We start from the raw sequence: 13807 nt of genomic DNA, 5'->3' as shown, positions 1-13807 counted from the left end.
GTTAGTTTGTGTATTTTGGATTTCATTTTTAATCGATCTTGTACATTTGTGTTGTTGAAGGTAAATGAAGTCTAAAAATTGATTAAATTCTTACATTTACAGACACGTTTGTAAAACTTTTAATTGATCCAAAGTTCCTATTTTCTTGTCACTGAGCGAATTGCTGTTTTGATTACTCTTAGATTATTCCCATGCAGGAGGAAGAAATTTTCTATTGATATAGCAATATTTCTTGACATTTTGAAATGGATATGAATCTCTGCATATATATATATAAACATATCCATATATGAATACCTTTATGTGTACCTATGAAGTTGTAATGCCTAACTCTGTATAAGAGATTTGGATATATACATATTATGAGAGTGGAATGGATAATAATTTTTAATATCTCTTTGAATTCGATACTTTGTTGGGGATGGTCCCTCAAAGATAACTTTATAAAACCGATCTTTGAAAATCAAGATAAAGTGTGTACTATGAAATATCAAGATAATGAACCTGACTATGAAGCTCTATTTGAAACTATTACAGGATTTGATTTACCCTATTTATTTAAAGATTTGGGTAACAAACCGTATTCAGGTTTCAAATTGCAAAGAGTGTTCACTTTGAATCTGTTTCGATTGAGGTTTGATAAAATATTTAGAGTGACATATTGTGATCATGGCAAAGCTCAATGGGTATATGATCAGCCATTATATGAAGATATTGAATGGGATTCTCCGATTTGTGTTTATATACCTCATGCATTTGAAGCGGCTCATAAGCCAAAGAGAAAAATCTGGCAAAAGAAAAAAAATGAACCACTTGATAAAATATATATGAAAACACATTTGAAGGATATTGCTTCAGAAGATTTAAAAAATTTCCATTGCTTTAAATTGGCAAGAAGAAACAAATATACTAATAGGAAATATTCTTTATTTTTCCCAGGAAGTTGGATTGGTGGGCTGTTTTATTGTGATTTAGAAGAAGATACTAAAATGGAGATTTTAGATAATATGAACAACAACTTAGTACCACTAAATTCATTAGGATTTGTTGATTGTGATAACTCTAATTCTCTTCCATTACTCCCTATTATATCAGATGATTATGGAAAAAATTGGGTTGAAATTCAAACCAAATTTGTTAAAACAAAACTTGGCAGAAGCCCTTATTTACAATTTACTAAATATATTCCATATATTTTAACACCAAATTCTCCAAATGGTGCATTGAATTTTAAGTTGTCTAATATTAAAGGTAGTAAATACCTCACTAATACTTGGCACAAACCGTTTAGAGAACAAGTGTCAGACATGCTACAAAGTGGGAAAAATCAAGAAAATTCTGAAGCCTCTTGGTATAATGAAATTGATGTTCAAGAAGATTACAACATTGATCCAAGAGATGAGCGTCTGTTATCGTATCTTACAAAAGAAACAATCACAAAATTTTTAGAACTTATAAATTTTACGAATCGTACAATTAAAAGCTTTTTCGTTCCAATAACTTTAACAAACGTTGAATTTAAAGATGAAAAGAAAGAAGCTCAAGCTTTTATTAAAAAGTTCGTTAATAGAGTTGAAATTGAACTTTGGAAGAATCTATCTATTATAGAGAAATACATTACGATAATTTCAAAATATAGAAATGAACTTAAACCAGTTGAACAGAAATGGAAAAATTTAACATTGTCAACGGAACACTTTGATTATTTGTTAGTTGATCCTTAAAGTATTTAAATAATTAGTATTCAATAAAATTTAACTACATTAATTGAATTAAATTGCCTTACTTTTTTTTTGAATTAATTATTAAACTTTTTCTTTAATTGATAATTTATACTAGATTAGTAACTATAAAAACTTATCATTACGTAACTTGATTAAGATTCCTATTTTTCCAACTTTATTAACTTCTTTTAGGAACGATGAAGTGGCCAGAGCTGCCGACGTGATCTTCTTGGAATAGCAGGAAGTTCTAGGAAATTACTAGAGTGACCATCTGTTGAAATACTTACGGTGTTGCTACTAATATCAAAGTCAATGTGTGATATTTCTATATCAATATTTAAACTGTTGCTGTCATTTACTCCATAGCTTTGAACCGGATATAATTCTGCTGTTGTTTCTATTTTTCCTTCTTTCTTGAGTCCTTCCTTATTAAAGGAATCGTCCACTTCCTCATCACCAAATGATTTATATGAACTTCTGTTATCCATTGAATCTTGGAAAATAATTTTTGATGCTTTAGGAATCATTAATACGATTAGGATCCCTAGAATCGTTACCATTAGAAAGAAGGTGAGCGCCGAATTTAAAATAAAGAATATCCATCCAAATATTGCTGACACAGAATACGTGTTGCCAAATAACTCCGAGAAGAATACAAAGGACAGAGAATTGAACGTGATTACCCCATATATTATTAGATTAACAACGTTGTTCAACATATTTAAATAAGGCCTCCATTTAATAAGAACAACGAAATAGAGTAGATCAGTAATGAAAAGAAGCATCGCTTGAACTTTACCAAATTTTTGAAGAAAAGCGACTATTATTGTCTTAATTAACAGAATAGCAAACATTATTGGTCCCCACCAATAATATTTGATTTTGAATTTGCAATACAAGCTACCAAACCTTGTCAGTATATGTTGGTTACCGTATATTATATAGCCAGGGTGTCTAAAAAATTCTTTAGACATTCTGCCATTTCTTATATATCTGAATGAAGAAATTGATATGGATCCTATCATAAGAAGGAATAATAAGATTGCAATTGTTAATAACGCAGGAGAATCCAGATGCATAAACTCCCAAAATACTAATATCGTAACTGGGATAAACCCTATTGTTAGATAAAATAAGATTGTTCCCTTAAACAAATCATTAAAATTATTTTGAATACTTTGAAAACGGATAGGCTTCAATTTCTTTCCTTTTAATAAGAATATTGATATTAGCTTACAAAAGCAAACAAATATCCCAATAATAATTCCAAAACCTAAAAATGATAAGAAACCAGTTGCCGCAATAGATGTGTTTTCTATTCCAACTTTATATGCAACTCTTTGAACACCTCTAAATAGAAGAGTATTTTCACTTTCATAGATCTTGTTATTTAAACGTCTTTCTAACTTGTTTAAAAACTCTAATCCTCTCTGGGTTAACACTGACGATTTAGTGGCCGTCAAATTTAAAGTTGGATCACCTCCTGTAGCCTCTATATACCATCTCATTATTTTTTGAATGCATGGGACTGGTATAAGTCCTAGAGACCAGATAAAATTTTCTGTCCATGCTGTCGCAATGGGAGGAACTCGATTCACAGATTGCATACTAACCAACAGCACAGTTTGAAAGTATTGGACAATTGATAATATAATTGCCAAAACACTTGAATATGTATTTAAATTACTAAACAAAAATAAATACACTGTTAGAAATATCCCAATGCCTGTGATAATTGCAGTGAGCCATTGAATGGCTAGATGTGTGACACTTTTACCATTTGAAAAAAATAGTTTAACACATGCAACGTCAGTGTTATCTGTATTCTGTAATTTAACTACTGCATATGCATCAATATCAGGTACAAAATAGGCTATATTTGGTATTCTCGAAGTGTAATTGCTTGGTAAATATTGAACGGCCTCAATCCTAGGGTTTCCTTGATAGATTGGGCATAGTTGCTTTAGTTTCATTTCACAGAAGTCTAATTTTTCTTCCGCAACTTTAAAACCATACGCATATATTTCAATATTTGCATGTATATATCCTTCAATGTTGTTAACCAAGTCAACATTATAGTGTAGAGAATTATCGTTACCATTGAATGAAACATCAAAACTGTTCGCTGTAATCAGAGAATTTTCCATACATGGTACTAACGAAGTAGATATCAACCTTTTATTTGAACTTGAAAGTTTATCCAAGGTTGCTAGACTATAAGCAACTATTCTCCTTATCTTCATCCTTTCAACTTGTTTACCTTTATAAGTGTCAGTAATGAAAGCTTTCTTTTGAAGGAAACAAAGGAGATCTTGTATGTATATATATTTAAAATGCACAATTGTTTTATAAATCATAAGTTAGTAAAATCACATTTAACTAATTTCATAGTTTGTCTTGTGTTTTGATTAATCAAAGGTGGATGTATATATACTTATATGCCATAATTATTCAATATTTAGACCTGTTGCCTCTCTAGAGTGACATCCTTAAAATTTAATTAATCGAACAATATAACAAAATGATCCTCCAAAGATATTTAGATTGGATATTATGCTATAATTATTTATTGCTCTCATCGCATCTTTTCGATGCCCAAATTTTCTATCTTTTATAGGCTTTTGCTCCAGAGCAAATGTCACAACCAAAAACCTTTTAAATTTTAGATGTATAAAGCCTTCTCATTATAAACTGAATTAAACAACAAGTGACTAATTTAGTTTAAGCAAAATTAAATATAATCGCTGTATTTAACTTCCTATTCAATTATATTTTGTATGCTTATAACAATTTGGTCCCGAAAGCATGTATGGTGATGGATGATATATATTAAGAGTTCGCTACAAAATCAATTTTATAGGGTGAAAGACACAGTAATGCTAAAAATATATGAATATAAAATTTTGAAAGAATATTTTAATATTCTTCTCACCTAAATTATTTTGAAGGTTATACTGACATTAGTCCTCATCTTTTCATTGAAGTTGCATGAATTATTGTATAACGTCAACTTTATAAGAAAAATAGATCGAAGTTTGTATATAGATACCTTATTCAAGTAGACAATGATTTATGAACCAAAGGACAAAACTGGATTATAATATTTATATTCATTAATTCATATATATATATATCATGATATATAGTTGTCATCAATGAGATGATATTAAAAACGACGCTGTTCCTCTGAGGGATCGTTCACTTTTAGGGATTTAAATTGTATTTCAGATAAATTTATCAAACTTTCTATGCTCCTTGGCTTTGTTTCATCATTATCATTATCTAATGTATTATGTTTTTCTTTAGGTTTTTTCTTACTCGTATTAAATCTCTTCCTTATGAAAGCACCTTTTTTAGAGTTTGCTTTGTCCTTATTTTGCATCGAAAACCAATGTGTATTGACTCTTGGTTCATTCCTTTTGGATGGTTTCCCACAACACATGTCAGAAGGTTCAACTTTATAACAATGGTGTAATGAATTCTTTAGAGAACATTTTATGCAATTATTGATAGGAGGTACAGTACTAAATGATTTCCAACTACGCTTATATGTATAACTGTCATCACCTCGTTCATTAGGGTTGTATAATAAGGAACCATCAATAGTTTGCCATTGCGAATTCATATTGTATAAATTGTTATCATCAAATAGGTTATTTGAATCATGGTCATGGTATTCACTACTTGCTTCAAGAGCCATTATTGCGGTGTTCGATTTTTCTATCTTTTATTTTATAACAAATAAATAAACCTCTATACGTTTGCATATATATTATTTTCTTTCATTAATAATAATCACAAGTAGAAGAAAACATTTTAAAAAAACATCATTAACAATGTATTTAGAATATTATTCATATTTATATATTTATAATTAATTGACTAGCAGCTAATCCCGCCAGTGTCAATTCGTTTACCAACCTTATTTTTTAATGAAGCTTATGGCTGGATTATTTGCTGTATGCCAGTCACTTCTGGTGACACTTTACCATTAGGGGTACCATATTTGATCAAGTACCATTTTCAAAAAAGAAAATCTAATATATTATTACCATTTAACTTGAGCAAGTACCTTGCCTCATAAACTTTTCCTTTTCTTCTGGTGGTACATGTCTCAAGTTTGACCACTCATTCTCTTTCTCATTTTTTAGTGAACTATCCCACTTCGACGAATCGTAAGGATTTGAGCTCATGAGGTATAATTTCTTTAATAATGAGGTATCTAATATAACTTTTTCTTGATTCAAGAGGTTACGTTGGTTCATCATAAAATCATCAATTACCTCATCAAAAATCCAGTTTCTTGGGGTAAACAATGGGTTAACTTGTGAGGAAATACGTAATTTTTCCTTATATTTAGGTATAATTTTAGTATAAGAAATGGTCCACTCTTTTAATTGTTCAAAAACCTGGGGTAATTTTTCCTCCCAAATACTATCTCTTGTGGTTTTATTATCATTAGAAAGGTTCTTTAAGACATCAAATTGATTCTCATCAAAAAATAACTGCACATAATTTTCATCCAACCCTTCAAAATTGTCATTTGGTTTATCAATAAAATATTCACCTTCATAATTTTGTAAGTTAACAAAAAAATTATTATAATCGATTTGAGTAGATTGCAGAATATTTAATAATGGTTCCAGAATTGTGTCACAAAATTCTTTTGTCACTTCTGAAGCTCTTTCTATATCTTTCATTTCATAGAACGATTTGGGTATTGATAGATCAATTCCTAGACGCTTACTCATGATACCAGCATATTTAGTGGTAAATCTAAATCTATACTCATTATAAGCTAGCTCGATTAACTTATTAGCACGATTGACAAGTTCCATTTCTAGTTCCCGATCCATATCGTTATAGTTCATATTCATGACAAACTCTAGATGTTTCTCACTAGCTCCAATCAAAGGAGACAAAGATTGTGCAAACTGTACTAAGTTCCACCATATTATACTTGGTTGGTTTTTAAAACTATATCTATTGGTCGAATCATCGTGATTTGGCGTGAAATCTGGTTGAAACTTATCAAGAAAACTGAATGGACCATAATCCATAGACAATCCCATAATTGAAGTATTATCGGTATTAAGAACACCATTTACAAATCCATATGATTGCCAATATGCTACACATTCTGCGTTTAGATTAACGACATGTCTAAAGAACAAATCATATTTTGTACATCCTTCTAATTTTGTTTTATGCAACTCTTCATCTTTATTGAAAGGAATTTTAACTTCTCCACTTCTACTATCTGGAAAATAATTCTTGTCAAACATGTTGATATCCAATTCTTTTGGAAAATTGCTGCCATTGTCAAAGATGCTATCAATACAGAAATCAGTTAGAGAAACCAAACCTTTCAAATCAGGTCTCCATCTGAAAAGATCGAAATTACCTAACCTTATCCAACATGGTGAAAACCTACATACCACTGCACATGGCTCGAATTCTGCTCTTCTCGCTCTTGTTTTAGGTAGAGACGTAAGTTGGATTGCTCTTGTTGACGGTATACCTATGCCATGTAATGCCTCGCTGATTATAAATTCTCTTATACTAGACCTTAAAACTGCTTTGCCATCAGCAAACCTCGAAAAAGGAGTTAATCCACTTCCCTTTAACTGAAATGTTTGCCATTTATTATTTCTATCTCTTAAGTCAAATAAATTAACTACTCTTCCATCACCCAGTTGTCCGGCAAAATTCCCAAATTGAAATCCTGCATATGCCAGACTGTACGGAAACACTTTATCAGTATAGTAAACTTGTTCACCATCGAATATTTTATAAAATTCATCATCAACTTTCAGTCCCATATCCTGTACTGCATTGTCAGATACAATTAAGGGTTTATAAAATGGTCTCTTTTCTGGTGCAGTATAAGCAAAGTGACTACCCTTAGCGATCAATCTTGGAGTATGGAAATTAGAATCTTTATCTAGATTTGAAACATCTTGATTCCCTTCATAAGCACTTATAGCTGAAGAAATTGAAGGGATCAGATGATCCGGAGTCAGCTTCTTGATTAATCTAGAATTACCACCTTCCTTCAAAACTTGAAGAATAGATCTACTCTCACTCATATCAAACCTAAATAAATGAATAAGTACAATGGTGATAACGATAATGATATACTTATCAAATCCCTCCTAAATGATTTATTCAAAATAAAAATAATGTCCCTTAAACGTTTCTCGTCACTTTCGAAGACAATATATTTTATTTCTTTGTCGTCATTACTTAAAATTACCAAATAAAAGCTCAAAAATTAACTTCCACCAGTCTAATTAATCTTGATCCATAATTATTATAACAAGAATAGCTTCTAAACTTTTAAATAGATTCAAAACTATTTTAATTGAACCCATCATTGATTGTTCTAGCCAGAAACCTTTAAATTATATTCATAATCAGAATTTTTTTTTGATATTCGAAGGCTTTGTCCGGAAACTTCTGGAGGTTTTCCTTTTGAAAAATTATATCAAAAGAAAGTTCAACCACATCGATTTCGAAATTCGAATTCGAAGAAGAAGAAGAAGAAGAATAGGAACAGCCTCATGTTTTAACGATAGTTTCTATATATGAGTGTTAAATCATACTTTTTGATTATATATTAAGTTTAGAAGTGTATAGAATTTTTTTTGAAGTTAAAAATACATAATTATAATAATTATTAGAGTAGTGAAAGTAATTTTGAAAGCTTGAATTTATCTGAGCAAAGAGTTGTTAAATGGTGAATAAAATTAATTACTATTCATCTCATGCTATATTCATTACATTAGGAGTTTTAATAAAATTTTAAGTTAATTTGATATGGGTGGTGACATTTCAATAACTAATTTTTCTGAGGCTAATGAGAATCCAAGGTCTCATAATCTGGGGATTGATTTAAGTCTTGCTTTGCAAGCAGAACAATTACACAACTCTTCGATGACTAATGATGAAAGTGTAAAACCAAATGTAGGTAATGGGAAAGTTGAAACCATGGTCGATGAAACTTGTATTAAGGATAATGCCAAGGACAAAAATATTGCATTATCTGAATTTGTTGTGACAACAACAAAAAGTGGAACTGGTTCTAATGAAATTTTGGCTAATGCTGAAGTAAGCAATACTGGATCTAATGATACAAGTTTTAATAATACTACAGTCAATACTTCTGTTGTGAAAGAAAACGATCAATTTGAAAAAACTGACTCAGTGAAAATAATCGCAGAACCAAATCAGTCTATTAAAGTACCAGAGCCTGTAGCAATTCAATTGAACGGTTTGATGAACTCTAGTGAAATCCAGAATGGCCCAAATGAATCGTTACCTCATCTTTTAACGCTTGCACCATCTATTACCGACACAACAACTACGCCAGTGGTTCCAACAATCACAAATACATCTGGATATTCTTATAATTCTAGTTCTAATGAAAATATTTACAGTAATATGAATGAATTGGGGAAAAATGGTATTAAATTCAGTGTTTCAGATACAATGTTAAAGAGTAACAAGTTACCAAATAACTCTACTTCGAAACCTCAATTATACAAAGATATACGGTCATTTAGTTCTATGACAAACACTAATATCCTTCCTCCCACTTCCAATGATAGAACTACTGTGACGGTAAAAATGTTTCAAAGAATGGATGAGTTAAGTGCAAGAATGATTGCCATGGAGGAAATGTTAGAAAAGTTATGTGGAATTATTGAACATCAGAATACTACAATAACGGATTTAAAACAAACTAATAATAGTTATTTTGAAAATGTTACGGAAAGAATGAACTTATTCCAAAAACATTTAGTTGAGTTAAATACCCAGACTCCAAATAACGACCATGATATATTTGCGATGGATCTGTTGAATTCGATAACAAATGTTAGCAGTGCATACTTACGAAAAATGAAGAGTAAGAACAACTCGACCTCTTCTTCATCTCATGCAGTAGGAGCGATACATAAAAAACCTGTTAATAGGAGCTCATTAACGAAGCAATTCAGTACACCTGATCTATCAAGTGTTGGACAATCAGGGTTCAAAGGACAAATAAATGTCCCTGGAAGGTCGACATTTACTTTAAATCCGAATGGTATTAAGAGAAGAAAGAAAGTAGTTAATCAAAATGATTTCTTAACTATAGTTCCTAAAGCCAGTCGTCAAAACCATTCGAATACTAATGTTGTAGATAATAAAGTAGACAACAATTCAATCACAAATTCATATCCTGATATTTCATCATTGAACAGTTTCAGTACAGTTAGTTTGCCAAATTTAACTTTGGAGAACACTGGAATCACTCCTCTTATCAAGGGTTCTAATGGTCATATGTTCGAGCATCCAAACAGCCATCCGACTTCAAGGGTGCCAACACCATTACTACCAGTAGCAGCTTCTTTTAATCCGCTGGAAACAGCTTTGAATAGAAAAGTGAGTAAGAAACAAAAGCCATCATCTGGATCAGAATCGAATAATGAGCTGATTATTGAAAATCATGATGATGACGATGATGATGGGTATCAAGAAGATGATGACGATGATAATGATAATGAGAACGAAAACGATAACGACTTCGAAAATGACCGCGCCAGGAAAACTGAGGTCGATCCAAAAAAGAAGTCGTCAACAACAATTGAAAATACAACTAATACTGACAAGACATTGAAATCAATTGGGTTATCGATGACAAGATCTGTTTCAAAAGGTGAAAAGGCAGATAAAGATCAAAAATCACATACTGAAGCAGAACATAACGATTCCGTCGAGGAGTCTTCTGAGGCCTTGAATTATACGTTATTGAAAGCACCAAGTAGTGTTAGAACTATTTGGGAAGAATATGTCCATGGTAAAGAAGGTTGTCCATCTGTGAAACAGCTAGAAGAAAAATACGGTAATAAATGGAGGGTCGATAAAAATCGTAAAACTTTTGCAAGAAGGAAAAGATTGTATAAATTCATTCTAAAAGGTATCGAGAAGGGAAATACTGCTGATGAAATGATACGAATTTTAGAAGATAGAAGACTATATCGTGATGAGAAGGGAAACCTGAAACGTAGAACGATAGGTTGGTTACAACAAAGTCTTTCAGGAACATAATATAACAAGTTTGATAGAGTTATAACAAATGTTCCATTTTGTTTTGTAATATTCTTAGAGATAGATGTAAAATAAATTATAGATAGAATTATAGACTTATAGATTATAAAATTAACAATAATAAAAACAAATATTGTTTTTAATACTAATTGTTTACGCGTCTTATAAATTATTTTCTTTATATTTGGCGTTGTTTTTGTTTATATGTTTATTATTTACTATTCATTTGTTTGGTAATCGTATATAATTCTACAAACCCGCATAAAATGCTCACGTTCGACAAGAAATCAACACACATGCATACAGAAATTAGATATATATGTATAATAATAGAATACAAATCAGCTAATGAGTTAATATCATGCAAAGTTGCTATATATTTTACAAAAACTCCCCCATCCCCTCCTTCCTTGTGGCTCCTTCATCACCATTAGATTTGTTGCATTCAATATTCTCTAATATACACAATATACCATACATAAATAACCCAATAGATGTAGAAGAAGGAAGCACCAATAAAAGTAAAACAACTAATTAGTTAAGAAAATATCTATCGTACTTTACTTACATGTCTAAAAACTCCAGGGAATACATTTAATTGTTGCTATTAACAAATCTATTCGTATAACTACATATAACGTTCAACTGTTTTTCGAAATCATCGAAAAGGGACTAGTTAAAATTAGTAATTTATTGGTAATTTTGGTAATTTTGGTAATTATCAATTGCTTGTTCTTTGAAATAGTAAATTATTCGGTTTAAATATAAACCTTCGACTCTCAGTATCACAATAGTAATCTTTTGGAACTTCAGTTACTCATTTGGTTAATGAGTTAGTGCATAGTAGTTGATTCCAGAAATTGGCTTTCCCTATTATAGGTATAATAGTTCAATTGCGCGATGAGCTTAGCTTATAAGCAGTGTATAGACAGATTTAAGAGGATGACAGTCTAAGGTGTTTATTTGTATTTTGTTATTAAATTCTTGTTTAGTTTGTTATTGTTATTATTATTGTATTATTATTTTATTGTTGTCCAGTGGGTTTAAGGTTTGTCTAAGTTATGAATAACGTAGGTTGTCAGTTTGTGGAAAACTAAAGACACAAATCAGCCATATTCCATTTAAAAGGTTTATACTCCTTCGTATATATACATTTATATTTTATATAAAGGTCCTTGGGTTGAAATATATTGATATCCATTATATATGTTGCTCTTGATGGTTCCTTTTTAGATAAAGTGATGTAAATGTATATGAACATTAGCAGTAATTAATTATATCCATAAATATAAGCTTTGGAATATTAGGTTATTATGGACATTTGTTATAAATAATGATAAATTTTAATGAAAAGGCAATTATCTTGACAAGGGCAAAACCTTTGCAAGGTATTTATAATAGTAACCATTTCCCACAGTTTAGGCAAATTTTCAGAAATGAACGATTACATAGCACCATCAATAAGAAAGGGCCGTTTAATGCAAGGGTGCCTTCCACTAGGAATTCAAATTTCCACACTATGAAAATAAGTTTAGGTACAACAATGCCAAGAAATTTATCAAATACTGAACATTTTCAGAAATTTTGTAATCCTATACTTGAGGGAACGATAAAAGTTTTAAATAATGACATCTTACCAACTGAACTAAAAAAGAATGAATCTTCACAAATTGAAAATAAGCATTCCCATACACATCAAATAGAAAATGTCCACAGTCATACTCATAGTCATAGCCATAGTCATAACCATAGTCATTTGCATGAAACTAATCCATTTTTGATATTAAGTACTAAGGAATTTAGAAATAATCCTGGCGTGAGAGTAACTTGGGCAGGTCTGGGTACCAATGTAGTGATAGCTATAGGTAAATTTATTGGTGGAATAGCATTCCACTCTCAGGCATTATTGGCAGATGCAGCTCATTCCCTTTGTGATATGGTTTCTGATATTTTGACTCTTTTTTCGGTAGGTCTAGCTGCAAATAAACCAGTTTCTGAGTATCCTTATGGTTACGGTAAAGTAGAAACAGTGGGGTCACTGGCGGTGTCTACAATTTTATTTACAGCAGGTGTTTCAATTGCATGGACTTCGTTGTGTAGTATATTGGGACCTATAATTCCTACTACTATTCTGCAAAGTTTTTCCAGTCTTTCTGGCGAAGTGCATCATCATGTTCATGTTCATGGCTACCACAAGATGTCACTAATATTAATGCTGCCTGGATTGCGGCTGGATCAATTGCAATAAAAGAGTGGGTATTTCGTGCAACTAAAAAGGTAGCACTTCAAACCAATTCAAACGTGTTAATGGCCAATGCTTGGCATCATCGTGTTGATTCTTTGACATCTTTGGTCGCTTTAGCTACAATAACTTCAGGTTACTTCCTTAATATCCAGATGTTGGATGCGGTAGGAGGTTTGTTGGTGTCTGGAATGATTATCAAAGCTGGGGCAGAAGGGATGTTTGAATCCACGAAAGAATTGCTTGATAATGCACTTCCAAAGGATAACGACAAATTTATTGAAATTTCGAACACACTTAAAGATACACTATCTAAATTTAAGGATTCTGATACCGGGGAAGTGTTATATAAAGTAAAACATATAACAGTGATGGCATCAGGACCTAATTTATTAGCATCTACACAACTTCAAATTCCTTCTCTCAAGTGGAGTAATATTTTGACAGCAAAAGAATTGGAAAATGTCAGTAAGAATTTGAGGAAAGCTCTATACCACAAGGTTCCAAATTTAAAGAATATAAACATTGAATATATTAGTGGTAATAGTTCACCCTAAAGGTTGGGATTGATTGAAATTGTACAAACGATTTAATGTTGTGTCGCTACACAATCCGGTAATATCTTTCATTACCATTTGTGTTTTCACCATTCAGTTAGATTTTTCCTGGTTTATTCAAAGATCTTATTATGCATTTGAGTGAGGAACCAAATTGACAACCAATATCTTGATCGAACAACATTTATAAT

The 13807-nt window shown here is 31.1% G+C and overlaps 4 protein-coding genes and 1 further gene across 4 annotated transcripts, besides 2 other annotated features; 3 read left to right on the top strand and 2 right to left on the bottom strand.

The window, feature by feature from the left end:
• Positions 1-362: 362 nt before the first annotated feature.
• On the top strand, positions 363-1724 carry Kpol_1002p35 (uncharacterized protein; the record flags this gene model as incomplete). The annotated part of the gene is made up of 1 exon (XM_001647196.1): positions 363-1724. One exon carries the CDS (start codon positions 363-365, stop codon positions 1722-1724), a length of 1362 nt encoding a protein of 453 aa, XP_001647246.1.
• A 188-nt stretch (positions 1725-1912) lies between these two features.
• Positions 1913-4081, bottom strand: FLC1 (flavin adenine dinucleotide transporter; the record flags this gene model as incomplete). The annotated part of the gene is made up of 1 exon (XM_001647195.1): positions 1913-4081. The coding sequence occupies one exon, from the start codon at positions 4079-4081 to the stop codon at positions 1913-1915; it is 2169 nt and encodes a 722-aa protein (XP_001647245.1).
• Positions 4082-5779: 1698 nt separating this feature from the next.
• Positions 5780-7813, bottom strand: FMP40 (Fmp40p; the record flags this gene model as incomplete). The annotated part of the gene is made up of 1 exon (XM_001647194.1): positions 5780-7813. The coding sequence occupies one exon, from the start codon at positions 7811-7813 to the stop codon at positions 5780-5782; it is 2034 nt and encodes a 677-aa protein (XP_001647244.1).
• Positions 7814-8543: 730 nt separating this feature from the next.
• On the top strand, positions 8544-10817 carry HOT1 (Hot1p; the record flags this gene model as incomplete). The annotated part of the gene is made up of 1 exon (XM_001647193.1): positions 8544-10817. One exon carries the CDS (start codon positions 8544-8546, stop codon positions 10815-10817), a length of 2274 nt encoding a protein of 757 aa, XP_001647243.1.
• Positions 10818-12150: 1333 nt separating this feature from the next.
• Positions 12151-13062: a sequence feature (similar to hypothetical protein; correction of possible frameshift sequencing error~similar to Saccharomyces cerevisiae MMT1 (YMR177W) and MMT2 (YPL224C)).
• Positions 12151-13616, top strand: Kpol_1002p31 (the record flags this gene model as incomplete).
• Positions 13065-13616: a sequence feature (similar to hypothetical protein; correction of possible frameshift sequencing error~similar to Saccharomyces cerevisiae MMT1 (YMR177W) and MMT2 (YPL224C)).
• Positions 13617-13807: the final 191 nt, after the last annotated feature.

Source organism: Vanderwaltozyma polyspora, genomic scaffold (genome assembly GCF_000150035.1).
Source record: "Vanderwaltozyma polyspora DSM 70294 KpolScaffold1002 genomic scaffold, whole genome shotgun sequence".
NCBI lineage: Eukaryota > Fungi > Ascomycota > Saccharomycetes > Saccharomycetales > Saccharomycetaceae > Vanderwaltozyma > Vanderwaltozyma polyspora.
Note: the sequence above shows the minus strand (reverse complement) of the source record. Positions and strands in the feature narration are given on the sequence as shown.